Raw genomic sequence first — 15,966 nt, 5'->3', positions numbered from 1 at the left:
TTCCCCTTTCCTCTCACCCTCCCTTCTGCGTCCTTTCCTCCCTCCCGCCTTTCCTTTCCATCCCTCCCTCCCTCTCCCACTCTATGACTCTCCCTCTGAAGCTAAAATCTCTAATCTCACCCAGCTCCCAAGCAGAGAACTCAAATTAAGTTCTGGTGAATCTCCTTTGAAAGCAAAGCGTGAAAATTACTTCAGGTATCAACTACAGGGTTTACTGTATAATAGGCTGAGCTTCGGGGATGTAGTGCACATCATGAATGACAGACTTTGCTCCTGCAGTTATTGCCTTTCTTTGCAGCCCCAGAAGTTGGAATCCTTTCTCATGCCTCCACACCAAGGAGCAGCTGGCCCACTGCCACCTAGTGGCTGTTTCCTGGGCACTACCCTCCCTCCAGCATATTTGGCAAAGGAGGCTAGCAACAACAGAAAATCATCTCTCTGAAGCACATGAAGACAATGCACACTACATTTTCCAGCCAGAAGAAAGGCTCACTTATAACAATATGAGAAGAGCATTTAAGGACTTTACTCAGCTGAGTGGACAGCAACACTGAGGTCCCTCCCCACAAAGGTCACACACTTACCATCTGGAGCCTGGGCAGTGTAGAAGGTGCCTCTATACCAAAGAACAAGGTCAATCTTAAAGCTGTTGTAGATGCACAGAACAGACACCACCAGAAGTAGAAAGGCCATCAGCCCTCCTATGAGGTAAGCCTGGAAATCTGGAGCTGCAAATGACAGGGAAAAGTCAGTGGCAGAAGGTCAGTTCATCTTCTCTTTGTCTAAGCAGGCGGGAAGCAGCAAAACACTGCTTGAACATGTCTCTAAGTTTTCTTGGAGTATGAGAGTTGGGTAAGTAAATTTGAACTGTGACGTTTAGGGACAAATGAGCTCTATGAAAGCCAGGATGCCCTGGGTGCGGACACAGGAGACACAGGACTCTGGCTGCATGGAGACTATTTAAGAGCATACGGGCCAGGTGTCTTCTTGAGGTACAAGCTGACTGCACATGGAATGTCCCCCAGGGATTCCCCTGGAGGTTTTGGAGACCCTCAGTGCTGAGGAGAGGGACTCATGGCAAAAATTTTAAAACAACCTTTTGCTCCCCTGCCCAGAAACCAGAAGTGCTGGCTCAGAGTGCTGAGAGGCCTCATCCACCCTTCCCAGGGCTCCTGAAGTCAGGGCTGGGGTCTGTCTTAGCATGGTATGCATTACCTGCTCTGCTGTGTGAGTGTGCTGCTGTGCAGTTCTGATGACAGGCCAGTGGGCAGACTGCTGTGAGGAGAAGGGAAGTCCTGTTGCTTCCATAACAGCTCCTGAGCATCTAGAAGCAGAACCATGCAGCAGCATCCTGCCTCACCACACCCTACACGGGCGCTGCCAGGAGGGGCGCCTAGGAATGAGGGAAGAGAAAAAGGGAACCCACCACACCAACCACTTCCTTCATCAGACCATTCAGGGTGTCCACTCACCCTGGTCGCAGATGTTAGTCGCTCTGATAGGGCAGGGGAGAAGTGTGCGGAGGAGGTGCTTTTGTGTTTGGGTCTCCAAATTTATAAAATCTTCATGAAGGAGCTTATCAAATTCTTCTCAGGCCACACACAGAGCAACTGTTAAGGCCTAAGACTTCTTGCATGTTGGTGCACATCTTTAGATTTGGTGGCACAATAGAGCACAGAGACAGAAAACACACTTAATAGCACCCTCATGCCAAATCAGACCATTGAGTAAGTACCGGCACAGCTAGTAGACACTGATCCATAGGCTATTGTGCAATAGCGTCCTGCCCCCTCTGTGTAACTTTTGTCTGCCTTCTCACTATGAGGTGGAGTCCCCCTCCTGTCCACCGCGTGCTTATCTTTGCCAGCTCTTATCTCCCTTTGGGATGATCCAGTCTGGCAGATTCAAAGTCTATGACAGCCATATTGGAATTATAAACTGTGCTATGACTATTCCATGACTAAGCCCACAGTACTTATGAGACTCAGAGAACCATTGGCAACCAGAGCATGGTTGACTGTTCTTTGCACTGAGAAGTGACATGCTTGTAAATGTGCTCAAAGATGATGACCTTCAAATCATCTTATTATCGAAGAAGCTACTAATGAGAAAGGACTTTGAGGTAGAAACAAATGTAAAGCTCCTTGCTGATGTGCTAGATACCCTTGTTAAGAACGAGATTTGTCTAGGTTTGAGAGATGGCTCAGAGGTGAAGAGCACTGGCTGTTCTTCTAGAAGACCCAGGTTCAATTCACTGTAACTCCAGTTCCAGGAGATCTGATGCCCTCTTCTGATTTCCATGGGCATTGGGCATTCACAGGGTGCACACATGTGCATACAAGCCAAACATACCTAAGAATAAAATAAAACTGCTTTTGAAACATGGGGTTCATCATTTGAGGTCATATAACTGTCACCATCAGCCTTCAGATGAGATGACAGCACATGATAAGTGATGGTTAAAAGACACGGAGGGAAAAAGACTTCCACTGAATGATACATCCCATCCAGACACCTTTCTACTGATCCTGCTCCAGAGGAACTGAGTAAGAACCAAATCTGGAAGTCTCTTCAAAAAAAAATGAGGAAGTCAAATGAAGAAGCCACCAACAAATAAACCAAACCATGAAGGTTTAGGAGGGTAAGTTTCCTGGGAACTCAAGGCAGACAGAAAAACATATCTATGACCAACTGAAAAGCTGCTGTGTAGGGCTGTGGAGTGGGAACATGCCAAAACCAAGATCGAATTACCAAGACTTTCCTAGGTATGGTCAAAACTAAGGAGCAAAGAGCCCCTTCTACTCCCACATGACTTGCAGGTGTTCACTTGTTATTTGGTACCAACATTAACCCCTCTGAGCCTGGCCTTGGCCTCAAAAACCCTTGCAAGCATTTTGCTTCCAGGTGGTTAGCATGGACGGGCTCTGTATTGGCCATCTTGGGTCTAGGCAACTAAACAAGTAGTCAGACTCACACAGTAAGTTAGAGTGAAACTGAAGCCATGTTGGCTGTCCTGGAATTTCCAAAATACATTCTAAAATGTGCTTTCCTCTTTCCTCTGGGGCTGACCGAACATCACACTCTCGGGCCCAACAAACCAGGCTCTGGTTTTTGTTTTTGTTTTCTATCAAAGCCACTGGAGTGTCTTCAGGTTCTTCTCTGTTCCTTGGCTGAGAAAAACATGTCCTCACTGGATTAAAGTCAACTCCTTCATCAAATATGGGCCCTTAGAAGGGGTTTTTTGCTCTAATCTGACTGTGTTCTGCAGGGCAGACAAAGGACTTGTTAGAAGTGAGTGTAAAGAGATCATTCAGGAAGGCTGATAATGCCAAACCAAGAGTGTCTGTTTTATCTCTTGTGGGGTATGGAATAAATGTCATCAATGTCCAGTCAGGAGACAGTGGTGTTTTAGCCATCTGTGGAGAAATAACTTCTACTAGACTAGAGAAAGGTCTCCAGGCAAGGATATTTTATGGAAAACTGATATAATCATCCAACTAGCACATAGTGGTGGCCAAAACCACACTAGTACCAACTACAGTAGACTAATGTTGTAGTCCTCACTTTATGGCTCTGTTTGTAAAATTATCTCACTTGATGCTCTCACACACTGCTCTATGGGGAGTGAGTATGAGCCTGTATAGACACCACATGGAATGATATTGCATCATACAGTAAAGCAGGTGACAGAGGCTCATTTAGCAATTTCACTCTCAAGAAATATATCATAACGAATGCTCCACATGGGGTACCATAGCACACATGGAAACTTCCATAGTGTCATTATTTGTCCCAGTCTGGAAACAATCCAAATTGCCAGATATGTATCATGCAGTTGGTGAAAGGTAGCCTGGCTGTGGAGAAGAATATGTTTCTTGGATTCAGATGAAAAAACAGCTGCTTGCTATGTTATCAATGCGCTAACCTATCCCAGGCACCTAAAAAAGAACCAAGTCAGAGAAGAAATTAAACCATCTAATATCTTTAATATAAAGCCCCTAAGATCGCAAAAATAAACTATTTTTTTTTTTGGAAAATCAACAAATACCACAAAGCAAAAAGGAAAAAAAGAAAAGGATTTCTTGAAATTGGGAGATGAACAGGTCAATGTAGAAAAGAGATCCCTTGGCAAAGAAGGGTGTGGAGTGTCCTCTGCATCTCACAGTGTTTGTCTGTTGTTCCTAATGCAAATGGTAGTTTCATTTTTATTTCTGTGCATGTGCATTTTGTGCGTATATTATGCAATAAAATAGAAAATTCAAATTTGTTTTCAAAACGTTTTTCATGCAATAGTGCCAATGGCACAATTGTGATTCTCAACAACTCATCTGAGAACACCCAGGTACAAGTGGTCACACAACACCATGCTAAAAGCAGGACCTAAACACAGTTAGTGACTCAGCCCTAGGTTGGAAACACTCCACCATCTAGCTAGACAGCAGAGCACATGGTGGGGCGGGGGGCAGGTGTGAGCAGATGTAGCAGGCAGGCATCAGGAAGACAACACAACCAGACAGGTTAGTCAGCCATTGCCACGAGTTAAGGAAATAAAAGGAGTGAGAAGACATCAGATTCAGAGTCTAAAGTAAATGGAAAATATGGAGGTATATTTAGCAAAGGTAAGGAAACAAATCTTAAGAGATAAAATGTATTTCTAATTGTTGTGATTGCAGCTGTCCTCTGGTACAGAACAGGAAATGAGATGTTGTCCTGAAGGAACAGAAAACACACTTGGATATGGGGAATGTGTCTGCATCTACCTTGAGGTGACAGTTCAAGCCACAGAGAAAAGAAGATGAGGCTAGAGATGAGGCTGCAGAGGTCAAAGCAGCCCCGATGGGCCTTAAGAAGCTCCAGAGAAGAGCAGCTGGCACAGGTGGCCAAAACTGACTTCGCTTGTAAAGCCAGTGAAGGACAAGCAGATAGTGGACACAGAGGAGCCAAGGTTCCTCTCTCAACGCAGCCCCGCGGGGCCCCAAGAGACAAGGAAGGGGGCGCTGCCTGTCTACTCACAGTTGATGTAACTAGGAACAGAGCGAGCTTCGCCCCAGTCATGAAGGTGAGGGAGGACACATGTACACTTAGAACTCCGTCCTGTCCTAGACATGTTCCTACTTGTAGCTGCTCTAAGGGAAGTGCTCTAAGGGACACCCCAAGGTCAGAGATCAGTAGGAACAGAGCCACATCGCCCAAGTTTGAGAGAAACATGTCCATTGGGCTTTACCTTTCTTCAGGAGATTAACTTATCATCAATGTATTCTAGTGAATCTATGCCCTCTCTAATGCCTATACACACACACACACACACACACACACACACACACACACACACACACACACACAAACTTGCTGCATTTCACAGGATATATTGTGCACTCCCCTTGGCATGTTTTGAGGTTCAAGTTACTCTAGAGGGTCTGCTTTACCCAGAACTCTCTGCTGTGGAACATCAAGGTGACAGTAAAGCAGGAGGTGGACACAGAGCTGGGAACCAGGGACTCAGCAGGAGCAGGAGACAGATGGGAAAGGTCATGGTGGGCTGCCTGTGACCACAGTGTGTCCTATTCATGTGTAAAAGTGACAAAGGTAAAAGAAAAAAGCGTAAGAGCTCACTCTTTAGGTCCTTGAAAATGATCAAGGGAAAAAATACAGCTCTGTGTAGTTGAAAGGCCTGAGATTTACAGATAATGTCACAATACTACAGAGTAAAAAATTAAAGGTAAACATCTTATTTATATACCAAATTATTTATGATAAAATGAAAGTTGAAAGCCACAGCTAAATGAATATCAACACTGAGCAACTTATTTTAAAAATTTAGTTTAAAAACTCAATTTTCTGGGATATTGGTGCATTAAAAACACAGTGTCTATGAAGATGGCTCAACCAAAAATACTTTGATAGAATCACAGCTTTAACTCAAGACAGCTCAAGACAGAGCCCCATCTTTAACAACGTGGAGCACCAGGGTCTCTATTTGGTGCCTCTGGATGCCTCCTCCTGAGTACCTGACAGCACTTGTCTGTAGCCAGCCTTCTCTGCCCATCATTCTCAGCGCTCTGGGCAGCATGTGACACGCGAGGCATTACCTGGGAGTTTCAGCATGATGTAGGCTACGGACACGCCAGCGTGACACGTGAAAAGACGGCCATAATCCTCCATTTTCACCTCGAAGAACGTTATGTTCACTGTGTAAAAAATGTGATCCCCCTGAGGGACATTAGTCCTAGGGAGGAAAGAGTCTGCATTAACACCTCAGCCAGGTACACCCAACAAAGCCATGGCTTATCTCCTGCAAATACTATGTTTGTGTGCTTGCTTTCCTAGAAATCTCTCTGGGCCATTATTTTACTCTACAAATGCTTATAGGAGTGACTCAATGTATAGACATTCTGTAGGTGCCAATCTGCATTTTCTTCTGAACGGTCATAAGAAAGCGTGGCTCTGCTAGCTACAGTCCATGTGCACTTCTGTTGCCCTAAATTATATCCTAAGGTGTCCATTCAGTGAGCCCCACCACGATCCTTCATCCTGATTTCACTTATACCACAAACCATCGCTCCGTCAGCTGTACTGGAGCATCACTGATACACACTGTCTCCCACAGGAAACCCCTCACTGGCCTTTGCTTTGCTAACTCCACACTAAAGGCCAGCAGCTCACAATGTAACTGAATGGGACGGGCTGCATTTGAGTGGCAGTTGTGTCATGGATGCTGTTTCTCTGAGGTACAGTTCATGTCTTGCCGATCCCACTGAATACATCAGCATCTTGCCTTTGCCAGGACCAGATGCCTAGACAGTAATCGTTAAAAGGCAGAACCAAAGGCTGAATAGCAAAGGTGGGGCGACTGCCTGTCCATCTAAAGCAGTAGGGACAGCGTATTGCTGTGGATAGAGTCACACCTGCACCTACTTGATCCCCTCCTGGATGCGCCTGGAGTCTCCGTAGTAGTCATCCACCAGGATGTTGTTGACTCTCCAGCATCGCAGGTTTGTGTTCCCCTTCATGTCTGTTATGTTGCAGTCCACGATGAGAGTGGAACCTGAGGAGATCAAGTTTATAAACACTGACTCAAAGGCCTGTAGGCCTTTCAGGGCCTCAGAGTGGTTGATATAACTAGCTAACAAATAAGCATGCCTTGCTATAAAGCCTGGCATATCCAATGACCAGAAACATCCCCCGAGGAGTTGATGTCAGTGTCCCTGGTCCCCTTTCTGTATAAAGGCCAGGAGCAAGGAGAAGTCTTTGTGCTGTGAAGGGACCAGCACACACTGTCCAGATGCATCACTTCTGAGGAGAGTTTCCCATAGCGTGAGACATACGTACTACTTCATGCAGCCCCATGGACGGTAGCCAAGTTCTTTACAGTCTACAGAGTGTCTCTAACACAGCTCCCAAGAGTGCTGTGTATCCTTGAAATAATTCAGCAAAGAAGAAAAGTGGAAGGTGCTCCTGTGTGACAGGCAGAGAGCTCAATTCAGATGGACTGAGTGATTTCTCTCACTGGCACGAGCATTGCAAGGGGCCGTGGCCATGAGCTCTAGCTCCCTAGTCTCAACCCCAGTGATGGTCTCACCTTCCCAGCCGCGGCCCCTGCCCTACCCCCTTTCCCTAACCTTACATCTGCACACGCATCCCAAACCACATTTAATAAGCCTATATCATCACTTTATCTTGTCTGTCATTGTCATAAGGCCAACTTCACCTTTCAAGAGGAGTTCTCTATTCTATGTGATGTTTTACACTTTATTCTGCTGTATAACATGTTCAATAAGCACCATGGGGTGTAGTTAAATCTCAGTGGGTTATAATAAAGTGAACAGCCGCCTCATCTTCCCACATGAAGGAAACAGTGTGAATTCAGAATTCGGGAGGCCCACATTTCCTTCTTTCATGTTGCACCGATTGCATATTTATCCCCAGACTCTGGCTCTGATGCAGAAAACTAATTTTCAGGGTTCACCTTTGTTGTTGCATGTGTTTTACATTGGAATATATTACTGCCTACTTATTTCTTCTAAAATTGCTTCATACTTATTTGTGTTGTGTGTATTTCTGATATTTGCTTGGTGAGTCTTCGAGGAACACTGTCGTGTATGTTTCCTGAGGCACACACATTCCATGTATATTACATATATGTGCATATACATTCATGTAATCCATATATGAGAGGCACACATAACTTCTCCAGCATTAGTATTGGCTACATACGATGTTCAACCTCACAAGAGTGTGATAGACTGTTTCCTTGAGGGCTGATTCAATGTGTGCTCCCCCTAGCACTGTGTAAGCTTCTTGTTGCTTTGTATAATCAATAGTACTAGTGATCAGAGCATCTCACTACAAATGTTCAAACGCTGAATTTCATTAGTATTTCTGCACATGAGCAAACAGCCACCTTGTGTGTTTTTGGTCATGGCGATGGTATTGATTGACCATGGTTGATTTCCCCTCTTCTAATCAGTCCTATTTTCCTTGTAGATGGGGAAAGGTTTTTTGTCACCTATTATAAGCATTTTCTCTGCTCCAAAGTTTTTTTAAAAATACATTTAATAAAAAGGAATTTATTTTAAAAGCATCTTACTCATACATGTTTTTCTTTTACAACTAGGGTTTTTTTGTCCCAATTTAAGAAATATATGTATAATTTTTTTTACTTCAGATTCATAAAGTTTTGCCCTAGAAACATATTGTTCTGGATATCATATTCAGGTCTAAAATCTACCCAGAATTATTTTTATATGATGTGAGGGAGAGGTCAAAATTTATTTTATTCTGTAGTACATCTAATAGGAATGTACTGTTTATTTAAGCAATTTTAGTTTTCTCGCCCAGTATGGTAGTGTGGTAGCACACATCTATAATCCTAGCCCTCAGAGAGAGGGAGGCAAGAGGATCAGGAGTACAAGGCCACCCTGGGTGAGAGGAACTCTCTCTTTTCTTAAGATTGTAATTTATCCTCATAGATCTATATAATATGTCATTAAAAATATTTTTTCACTATTTTAAAGATTCATTGACATAAGACAGGTTAATTCCAGGCAAGCCCAGCCTACCTCAGTGATAATGAACATTGAAGAACCTACTTATGGAGATGGCTTCAAATGAGGCAAACCAGCCCCTGGGCAAAATGTCCTCATTTTGGCCACTGACAGGATTCTGTCTAAAAATGGTCAAGTGTGGATGCAGGCAGAGCCAATGGACAAACTCTGCCAAGACAGGGTAAGCAGGTCCTCAATAGCTCCTGCCTCACAAATATGTCTGTCACAAAGATTGAGCCATAAGGCTGAAGATGATGCTCCAATGTTACAGAGAGTTTTGGGTGACTGTTCAGGCAGCAAACTATCTCTGTCACCTTTTTTCACTTTGGAAGCTGCTAGCCTGCATTTCTGGTTTACTCAGGTAATTAATTTTATTCCTTTCCAAGTCTCTGATGATGTTGAAGACCGGATACTTTAGTTTTACAAATAAGCTTAGTTGTTTAGGAATTAAGACTTCATAGATTTAGATAGATGTTTTAAGTTGATGGAGATGACATATGATAGATATTGACTTACATTCAGAAGTTTAGACTCATCAAGATAGAAAAGATGTTTTCTTCAAGGTTGCCAAATACAAATAGCCAAAACACTATGAATGTAACACTAGTATAATTCCTGATTGTTTCGTTGTTCTTCTTGTGTGTGGTGGTTTATTTCATATATATACATATACATATGTATATATTTAGAAGATTATAATTTATCTACTTTTCTGTAGAGTAGTTATCAAAATCCAAAAGTTTTGTGTATGTGTGTCTATTTCTCATCATTCTCTTCTATTAATATTTCTTATAGCAGCTATAGATTGTGTACATTTGTTAGCCTATGAATACATCTTGAAATTATTAGCTTCAAGCTAGTTCTTCCTCATTTAAAATTCACTGATTCTTATAAAGCCAAGAAACTTTTAGAAAGTTATGTAAGAGAACACAGTAACTTTTTTAATGCATTGAAATACCTTAAAAAGTCAGTATTTGATTACTGAACACTGTTTTTCTGTGTGTACAATTTTAAGGCCATGTTGTATTACGTATTTATATATTCAAAATTGAAATTTCATCATTACATCTGCCCATTACATCAACATCCTTATAGCAATATTCTTGGAAAAAGTGTTCTTGGTGCCTCGGGATGGGTGATGGGGGGGAGCACCCAACAGGTCAAATATTTGCCAACACATGATTTTCTATAGTACCTGTGCCCCAAAAGAAATAGCCCGGTAGAATCATTAAGAAGACGTGTTACAATCAAGATGCTATACCAGTAATCCAGTCATGTAAAACTGGCTTTGAAAGTTTTTATTTTATTAGAATAGTCTTAAAGAAAAAGTACTGGTTGTTGTGGCATTTTAGATAATTTTCTTAGAAAAGCTAAGTAGATAAAAGATCCTGGTTATTTGTGTTTTTCTGAAATTCTTCAAATGCCTCTTTATATGTGGGTCCTGGAAAACTACAGGCGAGTCTGGGCCCTGGAGTCCTCCGCAAACTATGGCAACAGCCAAGGAAAAAATAGGCAGTAAACCTCGAACCCCTACCCAGACTAGCCGATGGACAGGACATTCTCCACTGGTGAGTGGAGAAGGAGATCTAACTTTCACACAAACTCTGGTGCCCAATATTTGAACATGTCCCTTGGATGGAGATGCCTGGTGGCACTCAGAGGAAAGATAATAGGTCACCAAGGAGAGACTTGATACCCTATGAGCATATACAGGGGGAGGAGGTCCCCCTCGGACACAGACATAGGGGAGGGGAGGGGAGTAGGGGGGAAGAGGGAGGAAGGGAGGAATGGGAGGATACAAGGGATGGGCTAAAAACTGAGATGTAATATGAATAAATTAATTAAAAAAAAGATCCTTCAACATAATTACATTTACTCTCCTTCTTAAAAACTCCAGTTCTCCTGCCCCTCTCATGTACATCTGTGTGAATGTATATGTATGTTTGGGTACATGTATATGTTCTGGTAAGTTCAATGTTTGTGAGGATGTGTATGTATGAGCATGTATTGCACGTGAAGGCACATTACTTGGAAAGCTGGGTCAAGAACATTAGAAATTCAAGGCCTGCCTGGGATAGAACGCAACTCACATTTGATGACACCCTGTCCAAAGGAATACAACTCAGTGGTAGTTGGCTTGTCCACTGTGCTTAAGACTCTAGACTCAATCACTAGTATCAATGAAAGATGTATTTTGAAAGGCATTGCAGTTTTAATTAGAATTAAATGACTCAATTTGTTATTTAGTATGTTGGGTCTTGAAAGATTATTATTAAAATGACATACCAAAACTGATTTTGATGATAATTTCTGTAAATTACACCTTGCTAGTGCAGTGATTTTTGAACTTTTGGATCATGAACGTATACGTGTCTCTTTTGAAAAAGCATGCTATTGGACCAATAAAATCCTAACTGAATTGTGATATTGACTGATATGAAGAGTTTTCTTTTAATAAAGCCTTGATTTAATTGCCGTCTTCTCAGTATGTGCTCACTATCTTTATTTTATTGATTATATTTCTACATTTAAAATAACTTGTGAGTCCTTATTCTAACACTGATTTTTTCACCTTTTCTAAGTAAATGAAGGCTCTGATGTAGTAGTTTCCCCTACTCTGCGAATGTATTTTCCAATATGAGATAATATGATCCAGAATTCTTAGTAGCAATACTTTCATATTTCAGTAAACATGTCTGTGTTTTCAATGCATTTTTATAAACAAATTTGCAGAAGTCAATGAGACGTACAGAGCTCAGTGCCAGAATGTAACACCACAGTCTCCCGAGCTGAGGCTCTTGGCTTTCACTTTGGTACATCCCCTGGTGAGTTCAGGCACACCGACATTTGGAAGTTACACACGTAGAGAGGTTGTCTTCACCTTGGAGATTTACTGCATCAACTGAAACTAGGGGTGCAATGAGCTTTACCCATGGGACCAGGGAATGCTCCAATAGCTCTACTTACCAAGGTGAAATTCAATGGAGTTGTTTTGGGGGTATGTGATAACAGGAATCCTTCCTCCAGGCACAACTTCCACTGAGAAGAAAGCACACCCACAAGAACACGCATTAGAATTGCAAAAAAAAAATGTTACACTCCACACTAACAGAATGTAATGGCATGACATTCAGCAAAAGAAGACCTTGTTAAACATTGTCAAAAAAAAGTCAAAAGCAAGGGTATGACATTTAGGGTGACCAAAATATTGCTGATTTCTGTAAAGCTCAATTCATTATTCATGAGGAGAGGTCATCACCTGCTAGCCAAGGATCACCACCACTAGATCACACATGTGTCAACTCAGGAGCTCATCACAGTCAACAGCTTTCCCATCATCTTCTTCAAATTCTTCACCACACACCACACAGCCTAACACATTTTACCTTCTGTGTCTTTGCCTCTGAATCATCCATTTTCTATTCTCTACTCCGTTTAGACCATCTTACCCATGCACATCTTGAATTACCTTCTAAAAGACTGTCGTAACCCCAGAACTCCCTCTGAGCTCCAGACCTGCAGAGGTGGTGATCTATACCACTTCTCCTCTTGCGTGACTCATGTTCAACTTGCTAAACACCAAGTCTCTCCCATAACTATTCTCTCCTTAAGCTGTTTTGTTTCATTGACTAATTTCACTGTCACTTTCCATGCAGCAACATATGCTCAAAGGCTTAGAGAAAAAGAAATGTCCTCAACTACTCATGTAAAACTAAAAGCACTGTGTCCGCCAGTTATTCAGCCAGTGAACGGATCTGGACCTAGGAGAGAGTGAGGCTCCAAATATAAACAAGATGAGGGGCTGTTTCCAGAAGACACCAGGAGCAGGAAATCCCAAGAACAGGACAATCACAAAATCAACTATATTTGGTTTTTTAATGAAGAGGTAGGAATGAGAATTGAAGAGCATCTAAAATTCCAGTTACGAATGGTGCAAGGTAAGGCAGGAAGAACCGTGAGGGAAGAACAAGGCTGAGGTATGACAGAGAATGACAGAACCTCGGTAATAAAGGGTCCGCACTGGAGGAAGCCACGGGAGCAGATAGCCCAAAGTGCAACTCCAGTAAAAAAAAAAAGTTAAGGCTCTTCCTGATAGACCCCAAGTTCAGTTCCCAGAACCCACATGCTGGCTCACAACCATCAGGGATCTGATGCCCTTTCTGTCCTCCTTGCCCACAAGGCATGCAGGTGATGCACTGGCATGTACATAGGCAAACACCATGCATGTAAGAGAAAAAGAGAAAAAGGAAAGAAAAGGAAAGCTGCATTTCCTTAGGTGCAGTAACAAGCACAAAGGCCCAAGAGGAAGAAGCACCAAAGGAGACAGGACTGCTTCATCCACTGTGTGGGAAAGAAGGGACAGGGCTTACCTGGGCACTACAGGGCACAGTTCTGGCCTTGACTGTGGTTCTAATGACCTCTGTGAGTGTCGAGAAGTTGTCCCCTTCCTGACCACACAAGATATGCTTGACCTGGATATCTGATGCCTTTATGGCCTCATCTAAGATGCTGCTGTGGATGGTCTCATGTTCAAGGACACAGTGCAGGTGACACAGCAGTTAGCAGGGCTAATTGCAGAAGGTCTGGGCTGACATGGTGCAAACAGTGGGCTGTCTAAGAACCCTATCCAGAGACTCTGAATTCTGCAGAAGCAGAGGCCGTGGGAGGAGGACCAAGCCTGCAAAGGCCCAGCACAGTGCTCACAACTGTGGAGGTGTTGTTCACACTATCTACCAGGTGCCCAGGAAATTCCTGTTACATGATCACTTTCCAATGTCCTGCAGCTAAGAGCTTTGAATATTCTGGTTTTAAAGTAGTGAAAAAACCAAACTGATTGTGCCCGTTGTCTCACTCTCTGGCCCTCTGACCTAAAGGCAGCTTGAGGGGCTTCCACCCCTCAGTAAAATGTCCAAAGCCCGGAGCCTGAAGCCACCCAGATCCCATAAAGCTGAGAGCCAGGCCGCTGTACCTGAGCACACTTACTACTGCTCACAGCAATGTAATTTCTAACCATGAGCTGTCTCCCTGAGTGGGTCAGTCTGGCTGTGCATGCATAGAGCCCGAGGTCCTCCGCGGTCACGTTGTTCACAAGAAGCCTTGTTCCCAAAGGCGCGTACTACTTCCCTGCTTCAATCTCTTCACAGCCCTAAGGACACACACACAAGCACTGAGTGAGTGCTGGTAAATCCTAGAGACTTTGTTAGTTAGCATTACCTTATGAAGTGCAGGGAACTACAACTTCTGGATCAGTGGTTCTCAGCCTGTGGGTCACAGCCCCTTTGTGGTTGCATGTCAGATATTTACATTACGTACGATTTAAAACAGTAGCAAAATTAGAGTTATGAAGTAGCAGCAGAATGCTTTTATGGCTGGAGGCTCTCCACAACTTGACGGACTGTATTAGATGGTTGCGGCATTAGGAAGGTTGAGAACAACTTTTCATTATCCTCATGGTCACTTACAACCTAACCCTTAGATATTAACAGTCTAAGGAGAAGACAATGCATGATATAAGATAGATAGATAGATGGGTAGATAGATAGATAGATAGATAGATAGATAGATAGATAGACAGGCAGACGGACAGACAGACAGATGATGGGTGAGTAGGTGGATGGGTCAATGGATGGACGGACAGACAGGCAATAAAATATTGGCACTAATGTGCAATCAGATTAAGGTATTTTGCTAGTCACTTTTTTGTCATTTTGACAAAAACACATGATATAAACAACTTAACAAAGACAAGCTTTAATGTACTTGAGACTTCAGAAGTTCTTCTCCATCATGTGGAGAAACGTGTGATAGAGTCCTGGAGAACACACCATGGTGGCCAGGAAGTAGACAGAATGCCTGCAGCACCAGGCTCTCTTTATCATTGGTGTTTCATCTGGAACACAGCCTATGGGATGCCGCCACCCACATCAGGGCAGACATTTTCCTCTTATTAATCTTCACTGGAAATGCCCTGATGGACACACCCAGAGCTGTTTTTAAAATTTGTACACATTTCTCAATCAAATCAAGTTGACGATCAACATATAGAGAGAAAAAGGGATGGATGCCCATTACGTGTGTGTGTGTGTGTGTGTGTGTGTGTGTGTGTGTGTGTGTGTGTGTGAATGCATTGCTCTCCACCTTGTATTTTGAGACAGCAGTGACTTTGCTTGGTTGGCCAACAACCCCTAAGGATCTGCCAGACTCTAGAGAGGTACAAACTTTTTACTGGTTTGATTTTTCAATTTCAGGAAGATATTTCATTATGAATATTTAAAGCATAAATAATAACAATAGCATCCATCCATTTTTCCAGTTAGATTGTTACAGGGATGTGTTATTGTGAAAATATATCTCATATTCTAAGAAACTGGAACTGTTGTTGGACCATACAGCCCCTTTGCTAACACAGTTTAATATCTCTTAAGACTTAGCCTGACATCTTGCTGTGTGCTCAGCCTGTTTGTTCACTCTGCCTTTAAGAGAATCACGTAACAACCAGCCTTACTTGCCTTGGATTTCTCGTGTATCAGCTTTCACAACACAACCTAATGAATAGTTGTCATTTCAAACTGTGTGCTTTTCCACTCCCCTGGCCTGGAGAGCAATGCATGCATGTATGAGTGTTGTGGGAGGAAATGCTGGAAACATCAAACAGGTGTCATACTTCATAGGATAATGCTACAAAGTACAAGTACTTGCCAACACACAATCAAACAATAGTAACACTAAGGATGAGCTAGGAGATAAGTTTAGAACCAGACCAATAAATGAAAACCTCTGGCAAAGGGGTCAAAGATAACACACCAGTAATCATAGACAGTATGAGAGGTTAAAAACTCCCTGCCTGGACATTTTATAGGCCCAAATACCTGCTACTTGAAAATAAATATTACTAAGGGTATGTAGATACAGAAGTAATCTT

The 15,966-nt window shown here is 42.8% G+C and overlaps 1 protein-coding gene across 1 annotated transcript in view; it reads right to left on the bottom strand.

Annotated features, from left to right (window-relative positions):
- LOC311580477 (interleukin-1 receptor-like 2) overlaps window positions 1–15,966 on the bottom strand; it is a 40,152-nt gene that overhangs the window by 10,637 nt on the left and 13,549 nt on the right. Inside the window, 6 exon segments of the mRNA XM_084752116.1 lie at window positions 585–728; window positions 6,090–6,226; window positions 6,916–7,045; window positions 12,012–12,083; window positions 14,028–14,160; window positions 14,164–14,190. Of these exon segments, the coding sequence (XP_084608242.1) occupies window positions 585–728; window positions 6,090–6,226; window positions 6,916–7,045; window positions 12,012–12,083; window positions 14,028–14,160; window positions 14,164–14,190 (643 nt within the window).

This window comes from Acomys minous (assembly GCF_964271855.1).
Source record: "Acomys minous genome assembly, chromosome: 13".
Lineage (NCBI taxonomy): Eukaryota > Metazoa > Chordata > Mammalia > Rodentia > Muridae > Acomys > Acomys minous.
This window is presented reverse-complemented; position numbering and strand designations above follow the sequence as displayed.